General features: G+C 35.5%; 4 protein-coding genes and 1 long non-coding RNA gene across 9 annotated transcripts; 2 read left to right on the forward strand and 3 right to left on the reverse strand.

Moving 5' to 3' along the window:
- The first annotated feature begins 3,305 nt into the window (after positions 1-3,305).
- Positions 3,306-4,909, forward strand: LOC108820139 (WRKY transcription factor 18-like). Its single transcript, XM_018593117.2, has 5 exons — positions 3,306-3,513; positions 3,603-3,665; positions 3,762-4,133; positions 4,227-4,343; positions 4,428-4,909. The coding sequence occupies exons 1-5, from the start codon at positions 3,433-3,435 to the stop codon at positions 4,719-4,721; spliced, it is 927 nt and encodes a 308-aa protein (XP_018448619.1). The 5' UTR covers positions 3,306-3,432; the 3' UTR covers positions 4,722-4,909.
- A 7,037-nt stretch (positions 4,910-11,946) lies between these two features.
- LOC108839565 (F-box/kelch-repeat protein At4g39240-like) lies at positions 11,947-12,996 on the reverse strand. Its single transcript, XM_018612316.1, has one exon. The coding sequence runs from the start codon at positions 12,994-12,996 to the stop codon at positions 11,947-11,949; it is 1,050 nt and encodes a 349-aa protein (XP_018467818.1).
- A 1,297-nt stretch (positions 12,997-14,293) lies between these two features.
- Positions 14,294-15,580, reverse strand: LOC108840921 (putative F-box/kelch-repeat protein At3g43710). Its single transcript, XM_018613721.2, has one exon. It carries the CDS (start codon positions 15,426-15,428, stop codon positions 14,316-14,318), a length of 1,113 nt encoding a protein of 370 aa, XP_018469223.1. The 5' UTR covers positions 15,429-15,580; the 3' UTR covers positions 14,294-14,315.
- A 594-nt stretch (positions 15,581-16,174) lies between these two features.
- LOC108819443 (uncharacterized) lies at positions 16,175-18,406 on the forward strand. Of its 5 annotated transcripts, none has more exons than XR_008942757.1 (7): positions 16,175-16,433; positions 16,513-16,555; positions 16,860-16,952; positions 17,059-17,150; positions 17,236-17,316; positions 17,415-17,766; positions 18,056-18,406. It is a non-coding gene; the product is annotated as an uncharacterized LOC108819443 (long non-coding RNA). The 5 variants fall into 5 exon arrangements; XR_008942753.1 differs by having other exon boundaries at positions 16,176-16,433; positions 16,857-16,952; XR_008942755.1 differs by having other exon boundaries at positions 16,179-16,555; positions 16,857-16,952; positions 17,415-17,532; positions 17,611-17,766.
- Positions 18,407-20,369: 1,963 nt separating this feature from the next.
- Positions 20,370-24,329, reverse strand: LOC108843429 (BTB/POZ domain-containing protein NPY1). The gene is made up of 4 exons (XM_018616618.2): positions 23,344-24,329; positions 22,392-22,461; positions 21,193-22,296; positions 20,370-21,067 (listed from the first exon to the last, which is right to left on the reverse strand). Exons 1-4 carry the CDS (start codon positions 23,403-23,405, stop codon positions 20,582-20,584), a joined length of 1,722 nt encoding a protein of 573 aa, XP_018472120.2. The 5' UTR covers positions 23,406-24,329; the 3' UTR covers positions 20,370-20,581.
- Positions 24,330-27,180: the final 2,851 nt, after the last annotated feature.

Below are 27,180 nucleotides of genomic sequence, written 5' to 3' on the forward strand. Positions count from 1 at the left end.
ACCACTTGTCCAGTGATTGTATTAAAGCCCCCACACAATAGCTCAATTTGATGATTCAGTATAAGTTCTTATAGCCTATGTAATTAGGTTTCCTAAGCAATTTTAGGCTCTTACATATGTTTTTATGAGCACTTGTGTAAGTAACCTTGGCTGCTTAAAGAGCAGCCTCTTCCCTTTCTATGAATATCAGACAGTCTGCAATCATTTTCATCTTGGTGACAGTTTAATCTCCTTCATTTACTTTACTTTCTTTCTAGCATATGAATAAAGCTCTATGATTGGCTTTGCTAAGGATCGGCTTTCAGATTGTATGTTTGTTTTCCCTTCAAACCGAATAAAAAATTACTATCCAACTTTGGTCTTACTGAAACACGACCACATATTTTAAAACCTGACTTTTCAGAAAGAGTATTCCACTCCAAGTCATTTTATATTTTGAAAAAGAGAAAGAAACAAAGAAGACTAGGACAAGGCGTATGCGTACGTGATGCACATAGGATGACGTATTGTTACTTGCGTAACGCAGGCTGATGGATAGTGAATGCATCACGACCCGTCCACTATTCAGAAAAGCATGGAAGATTGTTTTTGGCTAAAAGTCCCTTGACTTTGAGCAACTAGATAGTAGTCATACTTATATGCTAGTTTACATATGACCTTAAAAACAGCAAAAAAAAAACTAGTCTCTAATTATATTTACATACACATAGTTAATTGTTCTATTTCTATTGTTATATATTTTCTCTGTGGGTGGAATCCGAAATAGTATTTTAAGAAAGCTCCAACTAATGCATTAATCTAATAGTTTGTTTTTTTAGTTTTAGTTAGCTTGACTCTTTATCAACTTGAGTCTATTTATATAATATATCTCTATGCATATATGATGGTTGCTACTAGCTCTCGGCGAATTATCTGGAATCAAAATAACCAAATTGAATAAACATAAATATTCTTGTAGTTTTAAAAATAGGCCAAATTGAAATTAAATAAAAATGAACGGATATCTGAATTACATTTATAGCACGTAGTTTTCTTTAGAAAAAAAGTTAGTAAGATAAAACAAACGAAAGGTTATTGCATCATGCATAGAGATGCAGAGTAGTGACGCCATAATGTTGAAGTCGTCATGTAGAATATCTGAGAGAGGGCTTTAGACGAGGACTTGGAACAGATGGTCTTATATTATATCACCACTCCACGTAGCATCAATAAACAACACGTTCCACAAATTACTACTTGACTTTCCAACCATTCACGACTTATTGAATTAACTTTTCCACGAGCTCCAACCCTTTTCTTCATCAACAAAAAAAAACAATATTATAATTCATGGATTGTTAACCAGCGTGATCAATATCTTTACTGGTCGTGAATTGTCAGCGATTAGCATCACTTTTCCAAAGGCCAATATTTTACATACTAACACATAGTGTCGTATATAATAAGACTAAGAAGATCTGTTTGATAAAGTGGTAATATGCGGATTTTGTCAGTGAGGATTCTGTCATATTGGTTTATACTAGAGATCGAATCCCCTCAAATCATAAATTTTATCATCGTCCCACCGCTAGTCGGCTTGTTATGTTGACCATTCTCTAGATGTTTTCTTTATCTATAAATTTTCCAAAGGCCAATATGAATCCACTAATGTACTTTAAACCTATATACTGAAAATTCAATATTGTCAGCATCTGATTACACACAAACCTACAGAAAATAAATAATTTGACTGTTTCAATATGATTGTAACTACATAAAAAGACGCAGCTTGCGATTTGCAAAACAACTCATATTTACCCGTTTCTAGTAAGTCATTTTATTATGGAACACAACTAAATATTTCAGAAACTTCATGTGACTAGTGGTTAGTTTTGTATACTTGCGTTTGGAATAATTAAGATGACACTGACTGATTAACTTTGAACAAACAAACAAAAGGGGTATGAAGGATATTATGAAGGATAATAAAAAAAGAGTCTGTGTCGGAGCCGCCCAAGGTGGCAACTTGTTCACACCATAAGAGGCCTCTCTTAAGTTGGAAGTCGTGGTCGAGTCTGGTCAAGATTTGTTGCCCTTTTCCCGTGTGGGTCCTCTTCTCTGTCTTTTTCTCCCTCAGAACTTCCACGTTTTTGTACCATCCTGGCATCCTCCTCCATTTTTATTGTCGACTATGTATTTTTTTTATATAGAAAGTTATCAAGGAATCATCGATTAAGTCATCATACATGATACATATTCATTCATTTACTATTGACTATTGTTCTCAAATATGAAATATTTATCAAATGTTACCTCTTTCACAAGTTTGATATGATGTTTTTTTGGACATGATGATAGGGTTATCTCAACAACTAGGCCAAACCACTATTGCAGTATAAACAGCTTAACAGGTTTTCTCTATACTTGGTATTTGTTTATTTCTGCAAGGGAAAAATATTATAGAAAAAGATTGCCGACATTCGAATCATAGTCACTGGGTCAAGCAAGTCAAGGGAAAGTTCTTAATTACTATGTCATTACCTCATTATTAGGATCTCGACGAATCATATATTTTCACCAAACTAAATAGAATAAATAATTAAAGGAACACGGACCCTACTGAAATTTATGTAACGTTCAAAATTTTCTTCAGCATGGGGCAATGCCAGCCGAAATTGTTGAATCTTACTTACCTGCTTGTTTTTTTTTCGTAATTAATTGTTATCATTCATTTTAGCTGGATTGGACTTTGGTTTTGAGCATGATAGCTATTTCAAGTCTTTGGACGGTATATTTGAGAATGTCGTATAATCTAATTCGACCTTGTACTTGCCAATTTATTCTATTTACTCCCATTTTCATCATAACTTTAGTTATTTTTGCTTGTGCAAATATATACTTAAAAATTGATTATAGAAAGAGCGTCTGTTTCTGTTTAACAAAAAAAAATTCTAAGAAATAGCCTTCTTCTTAATTTTTTTTTTGTAAGAATATAGTTTACTGATCAGTTATATCGTAAAGACTTGTTCACGTGGAAAGCTTTATACACACGTAACTAAGATCACTTAGCTCAAACCCAATGCTTTGTATAAACCCATTGATTTAGCCAATTACTGTATTTCCATAGACAATGGCTTTTCTGTCTTGTTTTGCTTTATCTTTTTCCCTCAAAAGTCTTTAATGTATTCTAGACTTTATGCTCTCTTTAGATTTATCGTCACGTTCCAACGACTTTCCTTCCTAACATATCCAAAACTTCTTTCTTTTATGTTATTGCCCACAGACAACTCTTTCTAGTTTATGTATATATAAAGAAGCCATTCTAAGTACTACTCATTCATTCATTTCGGACAACCAACTTGCGACCAAAGAAAGCAAATCAAGACTCGAGTCTTTAAGCACCAACCACTCCTTTGGTCTGTGTCTTTAAAACAATAATTAAATATATTTTTAATGGACTGTTCTTCGTTTCTCGACATATCTCTCAATCTCAACACCAACACGATCGATCGTAGTTTCCCGGCAAAACTTCCGGTGAGTCCAGACTTCCCATGATCTATAAATCATTTGTATTTTCCTTTTGTTTCCTTTCGATTTTTGTTGACTAGGGTTCATATTTTCAGAAGAAGGAGGTCAAGGTTTCAACTTCTGCTGATTTTAAAAGGAAATGGGTTGTCAAAGACGAGGTTAGTTAGTGTGCAATATATTCGAATTGATTGCAAAAAAAACTAGAAGAGTTCTTGTTGGTAATTTAAAAAAAAAAATTAATGGTAATGAAACAGAGCGCAATTGAGTTAAGAGAGGAGCTAAACAGAGTCAACTCAGAGAACAAGAAGCTAACAGAGACGCTTGCAACAGTCTACGAGAAGTACAACGCATTACAACATTATTTGGAGAAGCTTCAGAGTCGACAAAGCCCTGATATAGATCAGATCGAACAACCGACAAAGAAAAGAAAACAAGATTCGGATGATGCGTCCTTAAGCCTTCTTAATGGACTCAGTAGTGGAAAAACTGACAACATCTCCAGTAACGAAGATCTTCATCAGCAAAAAAATCAGATTCTTTCATTCAATGGACCAGTATCTGATAACTTCAACAAAGCAAAGATTTCAACAGTCTACTTTCCTACTGTTTCTTCCGACACAAGCTTGGTAAGGGCTAATATTTGGTATTATTGTTTGTCTACGTTTGTAATGGAAGCAGAAGAACTAAACAGAGTGTTACATTGTGGAATTGCTTTGCAGACCGTAAAAGATGGGTATCAATGGAGGAAATACGGACAAAAAGTTACTAGAGATAACCCTTCACCAAGGGCTTACTTTAGATGCTCGTTTGCGCCTTCTTGTCCAGTGAAAAAGAAGGTAAGTTACACACATTGACTTTGATTTTCATCTTTATTTAGCTGTCTAATGATAATATATGTGGCTTGTTTTGTTGTTGGTTAGGTGCAACGCAGCGCAGAGGATCCTTCAGTACTGGTTGCTACATACGAAGGGACGCATAACCACTTAGGTCCAAACGCTTCTGAAGGGGATGCTACAAGCCAAGTTGGATCAAGAACTGTGACTCTGGATATGGTTCACGGTGGTCATAGATTAGCTTTGGAGAAGAACGAAAGGGAGACGATGCAAGAGGTTCTAGTTCAGCAGATGGCGTCTTCGTTAACGAAAGATTCAAGGTTTACAGCTGCTCTTGCGGCTGCTATATCTGGGAGGTTGATGGAGCAGTCTAGAACATGAAGCTTTCAGTGAATTTCTGTCTTGGTTTATCGTCCCTAGAAATAGGAGTGGCTAATTTCTTTCAAAATTTTATCTTTTACTTGGGAGAAAAAGATGGAAACGTTAGTGTACATAAATATTGTAACTAACTACATGAAAAATCATAAGCAATCAAGAAAATTTAAATGTTAGTTGTTTTAAAATGGTTACACGAACGTTTAGTTCATTTGAATTCAATTTAGAATAAACAATTATGAAAATCTGGTATATGTATGAGCTTTTCTCAAAAAAAAAAAAAAAAAAAATCTGGTATATGTATGAGTTGAATCCGAGTGAGCACATAACCGCCATGATCCTCTTCATGGACAGCCCAGTCGATAGTTGAAACAAATTGGATCACTTCTGGGTTTAGATTGAGCCCACATGAGGCCCAAGTAGATAACATATATCACTAATCTCTCTCGCTTACGGCGTGTGTTGTACACATGTGCGATTACGGGTCTTCAATTACGTAAATATCTCCATAATGTGTCGTAACACGAAAGTAAACGCTAAACCAATTAAAATTCGTAAAAATTAAAATTAAAATTACACAAATCTCTGCTCCAAATCTATATACTATACTAAAAGGAAAATATCCTCCACTCTAAAGCTGTCCACATAGGATAATTAAATCAACCAATTACAAAACTCCATGTCTCCACATCACCATCCATTATTGTATTGCTTTGTAATTTTTAGACTTTTGATGAATTATGTGGACATGCCCGAGGCCCAAATGAGATCAACCAAGTAATCAAACATTTTTGGAGTTTTATTTTGTCGACAGAACAGAAACGTCGAAGCCATAATTTGTTCTTCTTCCATTACTCTTCTCCTTTCTACTTCCAAATCTTCCATTACTCTTCTCCAAATCCGTTTCAACCACTATCTGCTCTAATCAATTTGATTGAATTAATTCAATGGACTCCTTTCACCTTCCTCTCCATTTGTTTATTTACAAATCTCTTTCCTCAACTTTGTCTCAACTAAAACTGGTAAGATTCTCTTAGACTTTCAATCCGATGGAATCCAGACACGAAAACCCTTATTGGCCAGGAGATGCTCTTTACGACGAAGAGGTTTGTCTGCAAATCTTTTTACTTTTTTTCCCCATGCTTTAATACTGCTCGATTGGGATGGTATTTCTACTAATCGTCCATTTCAAATGATCTATAGGGAACTGTTATTCAAGGTTTTGTTTGTTTGTTTATCAAATAAACAGAACGAGTTTCTGGATTTTGTAATTTTCTGATCCACCTTACCCCTTCGCATTCAACGCTAATCCAAACGTCTATCAACGTTTGCCGGTGGAACACCTTTAGAGAAAACTTGGAAGAGATATCGTTTTATGAGGTAAGCGTTTTTATGCTACACGAAGCAGCACGAACTTCAGGTATATTAACGCCCCTGTTACAATTAGTTTTACAGACCAAACCATGTTCATTGAGACTGCTGTGACGGTGGAACGAAACCTGACAAAGAGCTTCCGGTGGTTCCGCAACTTTGACACAATCTGATTTGGCCAACACAAAAACTGACTTTTCAGGTTCTGTTTAATCTATTTCCTTTACAAGCACAGCAAATAACATCTTTACATAACCCATGAAAGAAGTCTTCTTTGGTTTCTTTGCACTCTAATTATTTATTTGTGTAGGGTTCAAACTAACGTAATGGATCGATGCCTAGCAAAAAAAGAATGAAGAGGAGAAGTCTAAGAAAGAAACAAACCTCCAATTAGTTCTGTTAATCAAGGCAGAAGGTATGTTGCAACTTCTGTTATTTTATAATTTTGTTTGATTATTTCATTGAGATTACCAGGATGAGGCATAAATCTATTGCGAAAGAGCTGATTTAGCCATATTCTGGAAACATGTGTCGATGTTGGATGGACCGTTGATGGAAAGGATCCGACGTATCTTTGGCAGTATATTCAAGAAGGTGAGATCCATTTTCATGATTACTAAGGAAAAAAAACACACAGAAAAAATGTTTATGGGAATTGAAAAGATGATGTCTTCTCTTTTCATCTTTTATACTTGGGTGAGCTGCTATGTTTCTTCACTTAAAATTACTCCGTTTTTGATTATTGTCGCGTTCATTATTCTGTTTAACAGTCCCAGTCGTCTACCGATCTCAATATTATGTCTTATTTTGTTGACGTAAAAGAAATAGAAAGTTACATAGATTTCTTGCATATCATTGTTCTCTCTTGCTCTCATATTAAATCTTCTCCTCTTCTTTCCATGGATCTTAATTTATATAAGATTTTCGATGCCTATTAAAATACTTTGGATTACTTTTTTTTCGTTTCTGCCTTTTCCCCCTATGAACTGACCAATTTGTTTTTCTATGGAGCTTTTGTGAACTGAGAAAACGCTGACGTAGATCGAGAAAAGGAGTAGCAGAGATAAGGGTCTGACCTTCCACCCCAAAAGACCAAGGAATTACGCCAATTTTCACAGAGGTGTCATCAAACTCTGGTATTATCAATGGGTTTGTTTGTTCTCTATCCACAGCTTATCTTCCTCTCAAGAGGTAAGATAGGAAATCTATGTACATGTAAAAAGGTTGCACATACAGAGATTTACTGGAATTTTTCATTACCCATGAGTTTCGATGGTAGATAGTCTCCACAACTTCCACTCATATCTTCGTATAGATTATGCTTACATTCATATGTATGTGTTGATTATATGAATAGTCTTATAGATTTACGAATTTGTTGAAATACATAATCAGTTCACATATAGATTTTAATTTTGTTCATGATACAGGTTGTGTTCTCGATGAACGTATACAGATAATACTGATGAAAAAATGTAGATCAGAAACTATTTTAAAATCTCAGAAGAGTTTGGAGCATCCTAGGATGAAAAGAGAAGCAACACCAAGATACAGATAGAAATTTGATCGTTGTGCTAAAAGATGCTTACACATCTTTGTTTCCTTTTGCTTCGTTTGTTTTCCATGTTATCTTCATTCTATTTAATAAAAAAAAAAATTTCAGAGAACCCATAGTGTCTTCGATCAACTTTGTAAGTTATTTAGCTGATTCTCATGATTCTCATGCTTCATTCTCTGGTTAGCTAAACCTCTGGCACACCAAGCATCCTGTAGTTTAGTAATAATCATTCAAGAACTTTCCGAAGCCAACATTTGATAATGTGCCTTCTTGGTTTATACAAACAGAGAGAACTGTTTTACAACTCTCAGTAAAACATAAACAATGTGGAGATACTCTTAACTACTTCAACGTTATGTTCCATTTTTGTTATTGTGGAATAAATATTCAAATATAATGTGCAGTTGAATGGTGGGCATAAGTCTCAAAGATAATATATAAGGTGTAAACAGGAAGATAGAACATAACACTTTAAAGAGTAACTATTTCAATTCAAAAATTTGAAAGTGTTTTAAAGCGGAAAATATAATGTGGATTTAAGCTGTAAACATGTTGCACTGAGAGAAAGAAAAGCTAGATCTACATGAAACGAAGTGATATACAAAATAAAGCGTATGGGACAAGAAAAGATAATAACTCTTGGAACTCCATAATTAGTCATTCACACTTGAGTTTCTTAAGAATTCATTATATTTTGTAGCAAGAACATAACTGTGTTAGAAAAGAGGAATGATACTAAAAGGAGAAGAATTAAAACGTCGACTAAATTGTAACAGCAAATTGGAAGCATCAAACTCATAGAAGCTAAAAACTTTCATTTCCTGTGCATCCATGTCAGTAATTCACTTTTGTTATCCCAATGCTAGCTTACTGAAAATAACAAATGTCATGTAAGGCTCAAAAGCCAAAATAGACCATGCAAGTGAAAAAAATGGCAGAAGTGCTCACTCCTAATGCGTTCTGGTTTCTTTGTCCATTATATCTAATGCATTGAACCCAATCTATGATCTGTCAATAGTCTCAGGTATAATCGTGTTGTTTGAGCATAGTTATTTATATTTTCTCAGTAAGCACCCACTTAAAAAATATTTAAAAATAAATTTTCTAATATCCTTGAAGTTATAAATTAAATGGTTCTAAAACCAAAATAGAACTCAAACAAAATGTACATGTAATATTTATTGTACATAAACTTATATAAGTAGGATAAAATATTCAGATTAAACTAAGCTTTGATTATTCTATATGTTTTTCATTTAGAGATACATGATTTTCAATAACAGAAAATAACAAATTTTGATTGGTAAAGATTCAAATCTGCTAGACAAAAAATATTTAAACCTATATTTTCCGAAAATTTTCTAATGATTTGTGTTTTAATAATATATATATATATATATATATATATGTATATATAATACTGAAATAAATAGAAATTATAATTTAAAATAAATATTATAGAAAAAATTCGGGCGTAGCCTGGACCGACCCTAGAGAGAAACAGTATCATAAACAATTAGATAATAAAACATGTATCCAATTCCATGTACATTTATATATATTTTTAAATTCTTTTAATAAATTTCTAGAAAAAATCAGAATTTCTTCTGAAAATTTACGTTCGTTAGTCGTAAAAACATGTTTTGGCAGTTAACAAAAGTTCATGAAAAGAGGAAAATGGAATCTAATGGAATTTTATTATATTTTCTTAATCTTTTCTTTTCGAATATGTTTTGCTGCATGTTAACAAAAGTATTTGACATAAGAACATATTCATATAAAATTTTTATAACCAAATAATAAATTATCGAAAGTTAAAAATGCATGTTGATTGATTTTAACGTTAAAACAAAGTTTGAACTATATATTAATTTAACTATATTTTCATATAAAAATTCAAGTAAAAGAGAAAAGAATAACAGAACTTTAAATGCGAATTAATTTCTTTATTTTTATAAACTTGCTTACCAGTTTAGATGTCTTTTTATTTTGAAAAGAAAAACTGTGAATTTTAATAATTTCCAATTTATTGTCACCAAAAATAAGACAAAAGTACAATAATATCTAACAATTTATATAGTATTATCAGTCCAAGTATAAAATATGTAAACTCAAATATAAATTCAAAACTAACCTAAATTTAGTTAAAATATATAGGAAAAAACCCGGGCGTAGCCCGAGAAAATCTCTAGTACATCTAATCTACTACACAAATTGGTTATCAAATGGATGCCAAAAAAATTAATTAATTATCAAATGAAACATAAACTACACAAAATTGAAGAGTTTTTTATAAACATCAGAAGTTAGCAAAAAAAAAAAAAAGCATAACTATAAACATACATATATAATGGCACCCCAAATCTTATACTCCTTGTAAAAACTCTTTTGCAATTTTGTGTGTTTAAGATTAGACCAGACCCTTCAATATATGGAATATGGAAGGTCTCCGACTCCGGGACGACAACGACTTCGCCTTGACCTCGACGGCGGCATCAGCTGGGGTACATCCTCGTGCTCTTGCTCAAACCTTCCTCCTTCGATAACGATTGAGCTCTCCTCCGCCTTCTTCACCGGCGGTAGAGGCGAGTGCGACGAAGCTGTAACAGAACCCACGGGGCTGTGGTTGTAGCTCTGAGCTGCTCAAAGTAGAGAACTTGCAGCAGCAGCACCACCACTCGTAATCGTTTTAAACTCATGAATACATGGCCATATTTGGAATGCCATTTGAAAGTAGTTTTTCAATAATCTCGGGCTAAAACAACTGAAGGAAGACATATTTGCAACCATCTAATAGCATCCACTCATGACATCTTGGCAGGAAAGGTAAACTTACATCACATCCAGAAACTCCTGAAGAACATTGTCATAATGTCTTCTTGCTAATTGCTTTTTCTGGTTCACTGGATAATCCTTTTAGGGTATTGTAATAGTATTAATGACCTGTTTCAGTTTACTTGTGTATCTAGTTTTACTGACAAGCTAGCTATATGGTTCTGTGCTGTTCTGTTTCGTTCCAGGTAGAAAATGATGGACTGTTGTTATTGGTTCTTTGGCTTGGGGGACATAAACTGTCTTGCCTGGAGACAAGTCTAAAGAACGGTGAGAACAGATTTTGTGGTGAGAGAGAGAGGAACAAAGAAAGCTTCTTTTGAACCGTTTGCTACACTCAAGTTTCAGATGCTGTGAGAAAGTTTATGTGCGTGTTTGAGGTATGAAGATCTTTTCCCGGATTTATTAAACATACACGGCTGTTACTTCATGGTTCTTTGATATGATTTGAATTTTGTTGTTGTCTCTTTTATGTTATTAGTATGATGCTAAAAACGGGAACGTATAGGATGTTCCTCTATGATTCTTATAAGTACTCTGGAACTTGTCCATGATCTCCAGTTATAAGTGTTTTTTTTGTCCGGTTGTGCAACTGGATAGCACATGAGTCTCTAGATTAATGATTTCAATAACACCATCCTAACCATTATCTCTGGACTGAGACAATGACTCATCATTTCTCTCACGTTTCCTTAGGTTCTCTGTCAGTTTTTCTACATCTGAACTTACCGAGGTGCTAGCGCAACATGTTGATCCGAGTTTCTATGTTGACAAAAAAGTTGGATAATTGTTTTGCTTTCAAGTTCGTTTTCTCTATGTTCAAGTCCTTGCTTACGTACCATCAGTGATGCATTTAACGTGACTTGCTTGCTGCTCCCCTTTAGATTGCAAGTCTTTTAACCTGATTTACACGTCTTTCTGTTGTGGCCTTAATATGTATTTGAGAGAATTTATGAAGGTAAAAAAGATTAGAATATAGAAATTCTTGGATGATGTATATGGGAAATTTTGCTTTTGAATATCTCTCATCACTTTTTGAATTGTGTTTTGTTCAGAATGCTACTGGTCAGGACAGAGTTACCATGTTCTGAGCCGTCAGTGCTGTTCTGAAGATCTACAAATTAGCAGTGGACAATACTTATCTAATTGGCTCGTTTATGCCAAGGTGACTGCAACTGTTAGTGCTAATCTCAGTAATGTAATAGTTGTGAATCACTGTTAAAACACCTCATATGTGTGTCGTTTGTGTACAAGGTATTGCAGATGCATTTGTTCTATGACTGGATCACGTCCACTACACTTTCTTTGTAGGGTTCACATTTGATCCAAAGTAAGAAAAAACAATCAACGTCACAAAAAGAATGAAAAAAAAGGAGAGGATGCAATAGCAAAAAGGTTGGTCTTGGTTTTTCATCTGAGCTGCGTGTGATAATGTGCTTGGTCTTGTATCCATCCTCCAAAAGGTGCTTCTTACAACTCGACCTCCAAGGCATGGACGATGAAGGTTCTGTACGGGAGCCGAAGTGCTACGTTAGATGAGAAAACGTTTCCCCACATCTCTCCATGTCTGTCTTCCAAGCTTACCACCGTCACTAATATATCCTTGCGGTTGGAGTTTTGCAGGATAAGAAGCTTGCCAGACAAGTTAAAAAGCTTAGTAGACCCTGAATCGAATTTTGGAAGCTTATTCTTTAGGCCTCTCACGTGAACCCAGGTGTTGCCGTTGACGTGAACTTTGAGCTTGTTGTTCTTCTCAAAGCAGAACAAGCGGTCGTTTATGACACAGGAAGAGTCATAGCTGTGCCTTCCCATTCCTTTGCTGTTCATCCTCTCCATTGTCAGGTTGTCAGGGTCGAAAACCACGCATCTGCGACCGCTGTTTCCGATGAAGTAGATCTTGTTGTTCAGAACGATCAAGTTTGAGAAGATCGGATAGTTGCTGTGGTCAAGAGCTAGTGGAAAGTTCACAACTTTCCATTCGTCGTTGTCGTCTATGTCCAAAGATTTCAAGAACGCACTCGAAGTCTCAAGATTGAGGTCGCCAATTACATATAGCTGTCGTTTGATGACTGCTAATGTCTCATTGCATGTGGTAGATGGAACCCGAACGGTAAGGTAACTTTTGCAGTCTACATACATGTTTTCAGAGTTTTCCCAGCTAATGGCATATATCCTAGAACCTGAGGCGATCAAATTGTGGCGTTTCACAGGTACAACCGGAAACTGAGGAAGTGGACGCAGCACAAATTCATCAACAAAGGCTTTCTTGTGGAGAGTGTACCAGTCAAGAACGTAGTTTTCTGACATCAGAGAGATATGTATCACGGTTTCAGCCTTGTGAATTTTTGCCCTATCGCCGTAGACATGTCTTAATTGGATGAAGTTAGAAAAATCTTGACAAATGGTAGAGGCCACGGGATGGTAGGAGATTGGAACTCTGGATATTATCTCCCTTTTAAGATCATCGGGCAATAGTTCCTTCGTCTCCCCCTTTACCCGTTTGATACCCGAACTCAGCATCTTCGTAGAGAAAGAAAAATCAAGAAAAGGAAGCTTTTTTTTTTTTGGTCAACGGAAAAGGAAGCTTTAATGGGGGGGGGGGGGGGGGAGTCAGAGAGAATGAAGAATGAAAATCTCTAGACTGAGAGATGAAGCAACACAATGGTCAAGTGGGCACAAAGGAATCTCAGACGACGACGAACTGTGGAGACTAAATAGTTTGTTCTTCGAATTCAACAGCTTGTATATAGTTTCCTTCTTTTTATTTTTTTCCAACAACGGCTAGTAAAAGTTGGGCTAAATTGATACTTTTAACAAACTTGTAGGATTAAATTGAAATACGTGATTTATTATTTATTTATTTATTTCCCCTCTTTTATCCACTATTTGCTTTGTCGTTATGGAAATTTTCCGGATATCGTAGATTTTGATCATCTGGGTTCGCGAAAGTTGCGTTAATTAGGATAAAAAGTTAGTTCCTTTATCGCGAAAGTTCCTTTTTAGCCCAAGATGCATCGGACCACGAACGAAGCAAGGGTAAATGCGTTGTCTTTGTTGCCTTGCATCTTGGGCTTGCAAACCTGGTTGGGTGTGGAATCAGTACCATTGGCGTTGGCTTAATTCCTCAGGCTCTCGAGGTCAAAGATGCTTCTTTCCAGGTATAATCCCAGCTTTTGCTGTTTTCTGATCAAATAGCTGGTTACTCTGGTTCATGGTTGGGTTGTTTTTCTTCTCAGGCTACACCAAATAAGTTATTTATTCTCAAAGACACTCGCGTGTCATGCATAAGTTATTTATATCCGTGGAAAAGTTTGGACTGGATGACCACATATGTTTTTCTACATAGGGACTAAGTATTCTGTTGTTAGCTAATGAGCAAGTTTTTTATGCTACATTTTTATTTATTTTTTATAGTCCTAGAATTTAGTTTAGAGATTGTGAGATCTTTGTAGATACGCATCGTGATGATCTTGGACAAAAGATGTGTGCTTTCTTCTTCATCCTTCTTGTTTCTTTCTTTAAGATCACTAAAGATCAAGACTTTTGAGAGACTGAATATATATTTTAACGTTAATGGCCTTTTGTTTGCTTATTAGGATATATTCAAGAAGCTGATAGGCCAGATGCAGGATTCTACATTCAGTCCGGGACTGTCATAAGTGCAGAACGGTTTACCAACGCAACGTGGATCTAGCATTCCAACCAATAATTTAGCCCGAAGTTTGAAGTGTGTGCCGGAGTGAAAAAAAGAGTCAGATGTGATATTGTCTTGTAAATTAGAAGTTTTTGAAGAGGAAATTGAAAAAAAAAACTGAACAGTTTTTCCCTAGTGGTATTCATCAAAGAGTAGCAGAAAAAACATGTGATAATTGATCAAATCGTTCATTGGTTGTAGACAAGACAACTTCAAACTGGTCAGGGGTCCCCCACATCTCTTTCTGGCGTCTTTCAATAGTAATTTCCGCACACCAAATCTTTGTCTCTTGATGAAGCTTGTTAACACACACTTTCTCCTCCCATAAAATCACCATTTTCCCACCATGATTAGCAACTTTAGCATGGATGTAACCTGAATTCAAGGGAACCAATCCCTTCAAACCCTTCACCGTTCCCCACAAATTTTCCTCAGAGTCATACCAATCGATCAAACAGCTATACCAACGATACAGCACGTTGTCTATCACACAAAAAGATGAATCGAAACCAACCCTATCGATGAACGAGGGTCCTCTTCTCCATCTACCTCTATTCAGCTCATATGTATCACCTCTCTCAGCCTTCACGTAAACTTTTCCACCATACCCTATGCATTGGTACTTAGTACCTTTTTTGCATATTTCTTCGCTAGGACCCGGCACAAACTCCCAGTTACCAGTCTTTGTATCCAATACCTCCATCCAGCTGGTTTGGTCGTACTGGCTTCCTACTACATATATTTTTCCATCAAGAACGCAAACAAATGGGCTTTGACGTGGTACAAGCATGCTTGGGGCCTCACTCCATGTGTGAGAACGACAGTCCATGACCATGACGCTAGAAGACGCTATCTTATTTATTAAACCACCAATGACATATACATTGGTACCGACGAGTGCAACAGCCGGCCAGAACTCGGGGAAAGATTGATGGGGAGATGAAACTGGGACCAAAACTTTCCTCGGGCTATTTGGTATCCGGCAGAGAGTAAACCAACGTAGCGGCTTAGAATCATTATGGACCGATAAGCACACGTAGAGACAACTCTCGGTGCGGCCTAAGAGGGTTCGTGTTTGGTAAAGCTCGGAAGAGGTAAGGATAGAGCGGAATTTCTTGGAGACTAAGGATATAGTTGGGTAGTGTAATCTAGAGATACGAGCTAAACAATTCAATAGCAAATCATCAGGAAGCATCAGAATATTTAACGTCATCCTTCTTCTTTTAACCGGTGGCTCTTCTTCGATCAGTTTCGCCATCAAGCAACGGGTTTACACACTTTCTTGCTGTGATCACTTATTCTTTTTTCGACTGCTCTATCTAGTTCTCTACTCTTATTTGCTCCCAATGATTCTTTGTATTGACCTTGACAACCTTTTATAGCCAAGTCTTCTGCTCCTCTCTTTTCTTTTCCCTAACAGACTTTAACTTTTCTCGTTAATTTTTCCTTAATATGATTTAAATATCAGTTGCAATAAGTAAGTTTTCTATATATTTAAAATTTATGATAATTTTATAAATCAAATTTATCGATAAATTATCTTACCACATATATCTGAATATTATACAAAAGTAAAAATTAAAAAAGAAAACTCCCTTATAAATTGTGTGATATAGATATCTAATATTTGAGTTTGAACCAATTTTATTATATTACTTGGATATATAATATAAATTTATTTTGGTAGTTAAATATCAATTATTATGTATAATTTATTTGTGTACACAATTAACCAACAAAATAATATTAATTTCAAGACATTCTGAAATATAATATAAGAGAATTTTTAGACATTCTTAAAACATTGATATGTTTATTTACTTTTATATTAAATATTATATATCTATATATATATAAAGAAAATGTGTCTCTCTTCTCCTCTTGCCAGCTCAGAAAATAGAGAAAGGAGGAGCCAACAGCTGTTCTCTTTTACAAAACGCACCGTTCCATTTAATCTGTTCTTCTATTCACTCGGGCTATAGTTTTTGTTGGACTGTTTCTTCTCTTCGTGAGCCCATACCATAAGATATCAGCTTCACCTAGATGAAACGCTGCGTCTGTTCATCCTCGCATCTCGAGAGCCCGTGGCGATTAAGGTTTCGAGATTGCTCTTTCATCTTCTTCTTCATCTTCTTCTTCATGATACAAAATAATACCAGTTACAGAATAATCAACTAACAACCCTCCATTACCCCATCACCCCGATCTCTAATCAATGTGAGTCCCGATCTTCGAAGATGGTGGAGATTCGAATATAGAAAAGGTGAGCTTTTTTTTTCTTTTGCAGTTTTTGTTTCTCGATCTACTGCTACGAACTTTCAGCTTGGGGTTTGTGGTTTCAGTGTCAGAAGAAAGAACAAGCGCTCTTCGACGGTGTGTTTTCAGGTTTGAATTTCTCCAGATTTCAGTCTAAAAATTTCCTCAACATCTTTGGAAACCTGCTTTTGATCTTATATAGATCTCTAATTGTGTTTTAATGGTTTCTGATTTTTAATATTAACTTACCATGAAATCAAAACTTTCTCTTTATTCCTCCCATCTCAACTGCAGTCTCATGCTGAATTAATATATGACGCCTTTTGCATTTGTCTGGTCAGATTATGATTATGACGGCTCTTTGATCTAGCAGTTTCTCATAGACTCACGATTGCAACCTTTAAGATCTTTAAATGTTAATCCTTTTCAGTAGTAATCGCTGAGCTCATATCTATAAAAGTATTATAAGTGACCCTTCACAAGGAAAAGCCTGTGTCATGGCTACCACACTTCCATAATCGTATAGGTAAGTATCTAATCCATATCGAACTCACCCACACTTTCATAATCATATAGAAACTTTTCAGAAAATAAATGTTCAGCATTCCTTAACACTGTTTTTCTCTTCGCAGTGATGTTTCTGGGACGTTGAGTATGTTTGACTCACATGCTGTATCATTCCATAGCCACCTGGACGGATAGCATAAATCCCAAATAGTAGGAGGTACTCTGTCACGTATACTCCATGTTGTTTTACTGAGATCGACCCTAATACTTCTTGGAACACTTACAACACTACTGATTTGCAGGCGTCTGTTCCTGAATGCCACATCTAGGAGACAACTTTATTTCGACAAGGAGACTAATGCAGAGGAAAACTATTTTTACAAGTAAGTATTTGGTAGTTCTTTCATTTTTACGTCCAGAGTTGGTTTGTTCTATGAATTATCCACAACATACTCTGACGGGTTACTGTCCATCATTACAGGCTGGTCTCTTAAGACACTGGGAACACATCATCAGCTTCACTGCTGAGGGGCTATTCCAAGGTTGAGCCTGTGACCATAGGCTGAACTAAACGAGTTATTCCTCACTCCCAGCCCCAGGTTGTACAATGATCTTTAGTATGATTGTATTTTGAATTTTAAAAACTCTGTATGTGATTCTGTTAATGGAAAATGTAGAGGTTGAATTTGTCTGCACCAAGAAGGTCATTGGATTTAATATGGACAAAGGCTGGTGCTATGTCTCTTGCTTCATATGTACAATGAAGCTTCAGTGGACGGTCTCATCTTTTACTTGGCAACCTGCAGTAACACCAATGCAGTTGGTGTCCTTTGGTATGTTGGACCCTGCAACTACTTGATTTTTTTGTTACATTAGAACGAGGTCCCATAGACACATCAGCAACTAACATACATTTTAAATATTTTATTTTATGATCGTGTTTTAAGTAAAATAGCTGTCTCATCTATCTTGCTCTCTCATTTGACAAAGTATAGCAACATAAACAATTGCAGTGATTTGACAGAAAAAACAATTGCAGTGATTTTTATGTTATTTTCCATTACTTGCTCATGCCATCCATATACTTGCTTATACCAGTGATTTGATAATTTTATTTTACAGGCAACCACCACAATCAAGAGCACCATAAGAGAAATCTTACGCCAAATTGCGGACAATTCACCGGTACTTGGAAACCAACAGCTCTTCAGCTTACTACGAAACAAGATGTTGGACTCTTTTAAATTACCCTCCTACATGATACACCACCAACAACTTTTAAAGCTCAGGCACACAAGTTTTGGCTTCTCTGTTTTACAAGGAAAGAATCATAAGTGAAAGGTTTTTTTTTTTTTGGTTTGCAGTTTGTAATTATTGTAAGAAAGAAGGACATTTGATAATATTGGCATCGTTTCGCCGCTATTAACATGAGTCTCGGGGCTTTACGGTGTCCTTGGGAAAGTGAGTTGTTCACAGTCGGTCTTTTTGGTTGGTCCATGTTTGAATGCACAACGGTCGAGAATTTGGTGTGAACAGATTACTAACGCATAAAGTATATCAAGCTTGAGACGTCTATTACTTGAAGTAGGTTTTTCTAAAGTTTTTATTTTGCACATGAACTGTTTCTAAGTTGAATAATCTTTTTCGCTAAAGTCAAAAACTTTTTAATTATGGGTTGCTGCTATGTCGAACTTTAGTTTTAGTTTGTTTTCTTCCTACTTGAAAACTTGTATTAATCACTTTCTGGTGTGCCTAGGAATGTTGAATGTTTTGTTTCTTCTCCATTTGATTAAGATTAAGCTATCTTCAGAAGTTTTAAAGTATGACTTCTGGAGCACTTGATTGTTTTGTAGAGCATTAGTGACTACTCCCGAGTGTCCATCAACTTTCCGTTCCTAACGAATTTTTTTTGTGAATTATCTTTGCAATTAGAGGAAAATATGTATTATCGTGTTCTTTCACTTCAGTGGCTAAACTATGTCGATTCTTCCGTACAAATGGTTCCTCTAAACATATTCTCATTGCTCCGCACCTAAGACTGCTGGTAAAAGACGGGGACATTGTTGGAGTCCGGTGTTATCCTACTGCAAGGAAAAAAGGTGCATTGGCCATGTGTTGGTGGAGAGGCGATGACTTTCATGACAATTATTCAGCTGGAAGGTTTCACATAAGACTCTAAGAACTCCTTATCAATCCAACACTGATATTAGGAGTGATCCAATTTTCACTGTGTTACATAGGAAGTTCATGTGGTGTATGAGCTAATCTTAAATACACAGGTTAGTTGCTAATCAACTATTTTCATTCCTTATATATTTTTATCCTATAGAATTTCACAAAGTTACTCATATCCAAAATTCCCACTATTAGAATATGAAACTGACGTGTGTATCTTTTACAACGAACGTCCAACAGAAAAAGAGATAAACTTTTTTTAAGAAAACAACTTAAAAAATAATGATTCTCATAAATTATAGAAAAGTTCATTTAAGCTAAAAATATTAAAAAAACAAAAAATAAAACAAATTCCCGCGCGGAGCGCGGGCTTCCCCTAGTTATTTAATAAAGTTAGGGTTCCAGTCAAAATATATCTATAAATTCAGATAACTTGCAAAAAATTAATATATATATATATATATATATATATATATATATATATATGATTTCATTTGTCCTAGGGCTACAGATTCATATTCTATTTTTTTCATGCAAACTACAATAAAATATAATAGTATTTCATTATAACAATATAAATTAGCTATTTAAAATAAAATAATGCATATTAAAACATTAAGCAATATATTCCTTAGAATATCATTTTAAGTTTGCTTCAATCAGAATATTTATTATAATATAATACATAACTTTTTAAAGATATATTATAAGAATTATGCTCTAATCTTATTTTTTAGTTATTTGACTATTTATGCATGTACTAAGAATATAATAAGTGTTTTATTTATAGTAGATGAAATTAACATAATGACAAATATAGATGAAACTTAGTTCATTTGTATTATTTGTTTGAGAATTATGAAAATCTCAAAGTTTTGATCAATACACTCACATCCATATATATTTTTCTTTGAAAATGACTGAAAAACAATAATTAAATTAAGAACTCATAATATATAGTATGCACATATAATAAAATTTCCATTAATTAAAACTTCTTATAAATTAAAGGCTGTATATTAGATACATATCTTATAACAAATATGATTTTAAAGATTGGGTTGAACAAAATATTTAGTATTCTATCCCAATTTTTATTTTTGCTTATTTAAATAAAATTTTAAACAATGGTATAATATTATCAGAAAATCAATTTGTGAAAATTTTAGAATATAAAAATATAATGTATTTCATATTTGAGAATTGATTTTGTTGATTGAAGATTTATAAATTTATCAATTTTGCCAAGAATTACTACTAGTAGTTGCAATACGATTAGATTTCACATTATAGTAAAACAAAAACAGCACAAAACACATAACGACGACTTCATCAGTACTTTTAACTACCACAAATCCGTCGACAAAGAAAAAGAAACTACCATACCACAAATCCTAAACACTTATAAATAATAAGTTATGACCATGACTCTTTACAACTTTGTTCTCCTGAACGTTTTGAGATTTAGACCCTTCAAGATATGGAATGTCTCCGGTCCCGGGAAGACGAGCTCGACGACTTCCCAGGCGGACTCTGCGAGCTACCAGAAGAAACCTCAGAGCTCTTGTTACTTTCCCCTTTCCCAGGCCATATCTTCTCAAAGATCCTCCTCGACCTAGACGGCATCAGTTGCGGTCCACCGGCACCACCACCACTCCTCGTGCTCTTGCTTCCTCTGCTTTTCTTGCTCAGCCCCACCTTCTTCGTCTCCTCTTCGACAACCACTATACTCTCCTCCGCTTTCTTCACAGGAGGGATAGGCGAGTGCGAGGAAGCTGCAACAGAACCTACGGGGCTGTGGTTAGCTCTGAGCTGCTCAAAGTATAGAACTTGCACCACCACTCGTAACGGAAGCCTCTCGTTCTGCGCTGCGTGTGCTGATGCTTCGCTCGTCAGCTTCCTCACATCCATTAACCCGCAAAGCCTCTTCTTTTCAGATTTCGTTAGCTCAGGATGTTCCTACAAAACAAACAAATTTTCAGAATTTTTTTTTTTTCAGACGTAATCTCACGGGCCCCAACATATTGTGGTTTTGGGCCTGGGGTGATTACGGGCTTGGGCCATGCCATAAAAGGCTTACATACCTTCAAGAAAGTATCAATAGCTTTGTAGAGACCATCGTTAATAGGTCTAGCTGCTTCCGGGATCATCTCAGACAACTCAACAAAGCTAGAGAGCGTTAGGTCACGGTTACTTGCTAGATACGCATCGATCAATCTCCCTACGCTCAACAAAACACCGTTCCCTAACACAAACTCCTTGTATCTATCATCTTCCGAGACACCTTTCTCATCCCCCACGAACCGATCAACAATCCGATGAACCAACTCCACTTCATGTATCAACAGGTCTTTAACCGAGGCCTCGTGTAGCTTCAAGCTCACGTTTTCAACCAAATCTTCTATCACCGTCTCATCAGCTCCAACCAAGAACGAGACCTTAAGTAGCTTCAGCAAGAAGCTGCAAGTAGAGTAGCTCATCGCTCTGTTAACCCTCGGCAGCAATGAAACAACCGTCTCGACGAGATGTTTGTTTGAAGAAGCTTCTGAAACTGACTCTATAGATTCTGGTAACCACCTCGCAACATAGTACCTAAGAGCTTCACTAATCACACCACTGTTCATCCTTCCGCTTGACTTCACAGCGCTCATCACATTCTTGAACATATCAATCTCAAGCTCGCACACATCTTCCACCCACCAGTCTTTCGGAACCACGTTCTCGCGGTGATACTCGACTATCTTGTCCTGTCCAGATAGCTTCCTGTTGTGCGTGTAAGACCAAGTGATCGTCTCCGGGTTCGCCAGAATCTTGGTTGAGACAGAGTCGATGCATCTAGCAACGAGCTTCAGATCTTCAGACCATGGAAGAAGAGACTTAGTCGTCTGAAGCATGATGATGGAGTCTTTCCAGCTTCTGAATATCCCCGAGTTGAGGAACACCTCGATCTTATATATGAGGTTACCGCGGTCAGCGTCTTCGGTCATTTCGAGATACTCAGCTGCGCATCTCACAGAGGTTATGTTGCAAGCGTTGAGCGTAACCGTCATCCCGTAGCAGAACTTTGCACATATCTCGAACGCTTTGTGTCCTCCAGGGATGTCCGAGATAGTGATATCGTTGATGTTTTCCTCGCTTGCCTGAGAGACAAGTCTCTGCATCCTATTGCTCTTAGATAGCAGCGGGAACTGAAAAACGTAACATTGCAGCATACTTCATTACTATTATATAATTTAAGAATCAGTAAGCAATTACTTATGTTGTAAGCATTACAAAATTGTACCTTATGAAGGTAAAATGTAAACTCTCCGACATTGATAGTAACATCGCTGTCTAGATCCGAAACTGCGTACCTGTGGAGAGAGACCAAGAACATAATCAGTTATGAACTCTACAGAATGATTGTTCAAAAGCAACATTACAGATGTTATGTCACGTTCAAAACCATAAGCAAAGGCAGGTTTATCAACTTTTTTAAGTATCAACAAACTAACAAAGGTCCGAATCTTGTGGAACAACACAAAAGAAGCGACATTCTTTAGACTACTTTAGAATATACAGTTGTCAAGGCATGGAAAAGATGTACTAGCTTATATATACAGAAAGAAAGCATAGGTAAACAAAAGAAAAGAGAGAATCTTCACTTTCTGAATTTGTAGAAAACTCATAATCACCACCATTCCATTTTATGTTCTTACAAATAAGTAGGACCACAAAACAACACATAAACAAAGACAGGTCATATAATGGACCACTCCTGATACTCGTATACACCCTTTTTTTTAACAACACTCATATACACCATTTGTGTTACTTTTTCTGTAGTATTTCCTGCAAATTATGATGACTGAAACCAATCAAAATGATGATGATGATAAAACTAATCCTTATGTTCTCATCTCTAAAATCGAAACCAGAGAAGGTTTTACTGTTCATCCGCGGAGAAAAAAGGTACCAGTTTTTATATAATTCTTCTGGTGAAAACAACAGAAGCTAAGAGAGTTTGGACCGGGACATATGTTTGGGACATATGTTTCAATAAACCAGAAACCCTTCAAGAGCCAGACAAATTTTAAAAGAAAAAAAAACATGTGGAAAAATATGAATAGAAAAGAGAAGAGAACAGAACAGAACAAAAATTCAGACATAAGCATAGAGAACAAACAGTAAGGCTTCTATTTGACACTATCGATTTAAAAATAGAAGCCGGCAAAAAATATTAAAAATTAACTTACTTGTGGAATTTGTCATCAGATTCAAATGTATCAGGCTTAGACCCTAGTTTCATGAACTTCATCTTCCTTTGTATCCTTTTACCACACCTTTTTGTTTGACTCTAAAGCCGCTCACTCTCTCACCAGTCAGATCAAAACCAGAACCAAGAGTAAGAAGAAGATGAGCAAAATATAGAAAGAGAGAAGGGCAAATGCTATAGCTTTCTTTTTAACTTGAGCTTTGCTGGAAGAGGGAGAGACAGTAAATGGAAATGAATGTAAGAAGAGAGACAGGAGAAACCAAACCCATGTTTTGCCTCACTATCTTTCTGCAAGAAAACCCAACTCTTCCTCGGGCTACGGGACTTTTATGTTCTTTCTCCTTTTCTCAACTAACCATTTACAAACGCATTTATTGTCTCTCTGTGGTCACAGAGAAAAACCATAAAGTTTCAAAAAAAAATATTTTTTTATTTTATTTTTTTCCTCTCTGTCAGCTTTCCGGGAAAATAAAAGTTTCATAAAGAAAATCCCATCGTCATAATCACACACAGAGAAAAGCAACGAAATAAATGGCGTAAGATAGAGAGAGAGAGAGAGAGAGAGAGAGAGAGAGAGAGAGAGAGAGAGAGAGGGGCTTTTGTGTAGAGAGAGAGAGGGAGTTAATAATAAGGAGGAAGAGGAGAGAGAGATTAAGTCAGTCGCCGCCAATGCTTTTAAAGCAGAGATGATCCGCTGGAGATCTTCTCGTTCTCTTCTTCTATTCTTCTTGGCTCAAATCTCAATGAAAGTTTTCTTTATTTTCTTTTCTTCTGATTTTTGTCTTCCTACGCGTTGAGCTCGGGAAGGGAAGAGGAATGATGATGATTTATTTTCGTTCTGACGCAGTTGTCTCTCTTACAATCCTACTCTCTGTTAAAAGTATTTTTTTTTAGATTTAAAAAGGCAATAAAAAGAGAGTGGGAATCTAGCTGCAAATATTCTACATTAGCCAGCTAAGTTGTTTTTTGAATGTTTGATTAACAACTGGTTTATAGGGGTATATATCATCATTTATCTCATTTTTTAATCACTTCAATTTGTTCATTTCTCACGTCTTTTATGTTTATTCGCATTTAGACAACGGAAAAAGGTTTAGTGTGATTTTTCTTTTGAAAAGGGAGAGTAAACATCAATTGATAGAAATGTGCTTTTTGAAGGACATTTTGACTGTCTGTCTCACATAAACTGAATCAGACACAACGGTGCTGAGATCGTATCTCAAAACATTGACTGTCTGTCCCAAGCTTCTTCTCTGCGCATTAGAAGGAGACCGTGTTCTCGTCTATGTGTCAATCGTGAGCTTAGACCCTTTCGACGATAGATCAAATCTTTCACTTATGCCATCCTTTTCATAAGTACTATACTACTATAGAGTCCGTCCAAACGGAACCCGCTTGCCTTGAGAGTGACACTTTTGACTTTTTGCATTACGTTATATTCTAGATGCTCACGAAGTTAGTCAGACTTGCATTTCCTAACACTATTGACTTTCCATGCAAAACAATTAAATTAAGCTAACCTGATTAGTACACAAATGTTTTCTTCATAACTATGACCGACTCCTTCTAGATCTGAAACTACAATAGACCATCTTCTCAAAAGTCAATAACTGTAACCAAATATAAAAATCACTAAGAGGAATCACACACACTCATATAAAAATTTAACTCGGCTTGACACAGAATAAAATAAATAGTAGTCTTACATAACAACTCATGCACTAAGCCACTCACCAAGTGCAGGCAAAAACCTGATCCAACCAACTCCGATAATTTAATTTTCTCAATGTATTGAATATGGAGATAACTTTTTCAACATTAAAACAAGAAACAAAACTTATAAACTCAGCTGTGTAAGTTAAGCTTAAAATTAAATTTACACGATATTTTTAAATTGTTCAGATGACTGACAATTATTTTAATTTTCTAGAAAGTAAATATACTGCTTTGATAGGGTAATTTCCTCTGAAAGGAAGCTTCATTTACATTTTCGCATCGTGTAAAGTTTCTCCTTTTTATCGTCACCATATATTTTTCTATTGATACTTTTCATACCCATGGGTATATCGTGTCTCATAAATAAAGCTCAAAAACGAATAATCTAACTTAGTGTTCACAACTAGCTACTGCATTGTCGGACATAATAATGTAAAGATTGTTACAAATTCATATGATCACGGGGTTTTCCATGTACATAATCCTTTTTTGGTTTTTGCAAATTGACAAATCAGGAATCATGTATGTGAAATTGTTTTTTTCTGCTTAATGTGGTCTATTACTCGACAGTTTTCTCAAGACGTACGATTACAATAATGGCATAGTTAAGATCTAAAATGGACCCGGTTTGGTTTAAATGTATTAATGTAATTTGGTGGGGTCTGCATGTCAATTTTCTTTACGTGCCGTAGCTGTGTTCCACGTGATCAATAGCTCGATTATATATGAACGTAAAACACGTATCGTAAGAGTCGTAACGTAGTTATGGAGATGTATGTATATGGTCCCAAAGCTAAGTCGACTACGTAGTAAATGAAGGTTGACACGCAGCGCCTGTTCGATCTAGATAGTGGCTTGATTATGTCAATATGTTGATTTGTCTGCGTCTTCACTATAGGGATAAACACGTATATTTGACTTAGTTATCCGTTTCTTTGATGCCGGTCATATAACTCTTTATATGCTCTTCAAAGCTCAAACAGAAAAAAAAACTCATTATATAATATGCTCCGTTATCTCCGTTCCGTTCAGTGTTCAAAGTCTCTGAGTTGGATAATGTATAAGAGAATAAATATTTACTTCCGAGCACAAACACCAACTAATGAACAGTTTGTTTTTTCACTATCCGTCATGTTCTTTTTTTTTTGCTAAATGACTATTCGTCAATCGTCATGTTACCTTTTGTTATTTCGAAATATCCGACTTCAGAAAAATATGCTTCAGAAGACTTCAAATTATAGTCTCAGCCTCAAAGACTCGAGTCTTGGAACTTATTTATCCTAAATACATTAATTTTTTTTTGTTTCTTAATATTAATCATGTTACTTTACACTTCCTGCTAGTTTTCAATTAAAAGTTAAATTTACGTATATGGACAAATTTTCTAACCTAAAACATAGACGAAAACTATAACCACTTAGTTGGAAATTTTGAGTAGGACTTTTTCGCTTTGGTCATCTTGACCCCTTTAAACTTGAGCTCCAAGTACGCAACCACCGTAGAGCATAAGTATATACGTTAGTGCTCACTGCTCATAATACGTACGGAACTTTTTTCCCACAAGGCCATAGCCAATTACGACGATTGCTGATCAAACTGTATTTTTACCAAAAAGTTCCGGAACTTCGACGACCCCTATCTTCGAATATAGAACCACTTAATTGTTTCTCTCACACGAAGAAATTCATGTTTAGAAAATCCTTTAGCAAAAAAAAAGAAATTCATGTTTTTTTTTTTGATTAAATTTTATATTGATTAATCAAAGAATTGATGGCCATTTACAAAGGGAATTAAGTGAATCTAAAACGAAAAAGACTCTAGGCTAGTGGTATTGCAACCCAAAAATAAAAACCCCCATCATCTTGTGTAAACTTCAAACCATCTTCTAAGACCATCTTCAATGTATTTCCTTATTTTTTCTTCTATAATAGAAAACTCTATAATAGAGATGTGTTTTTTTCCAATGTATTTCTCTATTTCTTCCTCTAAAAAAGAATATTCTTAAAAGATTCTTTTATTATTTTACAACTAAGACTTTTTATTTATAAATGTTAAAAATTCACTCAATCATGTAATCTTTTTTAATTTTCATAAAATTGTA

Source organism: Raphanus sativus, chromosome 2 (genome assembly GCF_000801105.2).
Source record: "Raphanus sativus cultivar WK10039 chromosome 2, ASM80110v3, whole genome shotgun sequence".
NCBI classification, from domain to species: Eukaryota; Viridiplantae; Streptophyta; class Magnoliopsida; order Brassicales; family Brassicaceae; genus Raphanus; species Raphanus sativus.

What these genes read in the sequence shown, in the direction of transcription:
- LOC108820139 (XM_018593117.2), top strand. Translation starts at nt 3,433, where the DNA reads ATGGACTGTTCTTCGTTTCTCGACATATCTCTCAATCTCAACACCAAC. An exon ending in GTTTCCCGGCAAAACTTCCG is followed by an intron (nt 3,514 to 3,602) that starts GTGAGTCCAGAC and finishes TCATATTTTCAG; the next exon opens with AAGAAGGAGGTCAAGGTTTC. An exon ending in CTTGTCCAGTGAAAAAGAAG is followed by an intron (nt 4,344 to 4,427) that starts GTAAGTTACACA and finishes GTTGTTGGTTAG; the next exon opens with GTGCAACGCAGCGCAGAGGA.
- LOC108843429 (XM_018616618.2), bottom strand. Translation starts at nt 23,405, where the DNA reads ATGAAGTTCATGAAACTAGGGTCTAAGCCTGATACATTTGAATCTGAT. An exon ending in TTACATTTTACCTTCATAAG is followed by an intron (nt 22,297 to 22,391) that starts GTACAATTTTGT and finishes TACGTTTTTCAG; the next exon opens with TTCCCGCTGCTATCTAAGAG. An exon ending in CTATTGATACTTTCTTGAAG is followed by an intron (nt 21,068 to 21,192) that starts GTATGTAAGCCT and finishes TTTGTTTTGTAG; the next exon opens with GAACATCCTGAGCTAACGAA.
- LOC108840921 (XM_018613721.2), bottom strand. Translation starts at nt 15,428, where the DNA reads ATGGCGAAACTGATCGAAGAAGAGCCACCGGTTAAAAGAAGAAGGATG.
- LOC108839565 (XM_018612316.1), bottom strand. Translation starts at nt 12,996, where the DNA reads ATGCTGAGTTCGGGTATCAAACGGGTAAAGGGGGAGACGAAGGAACTA.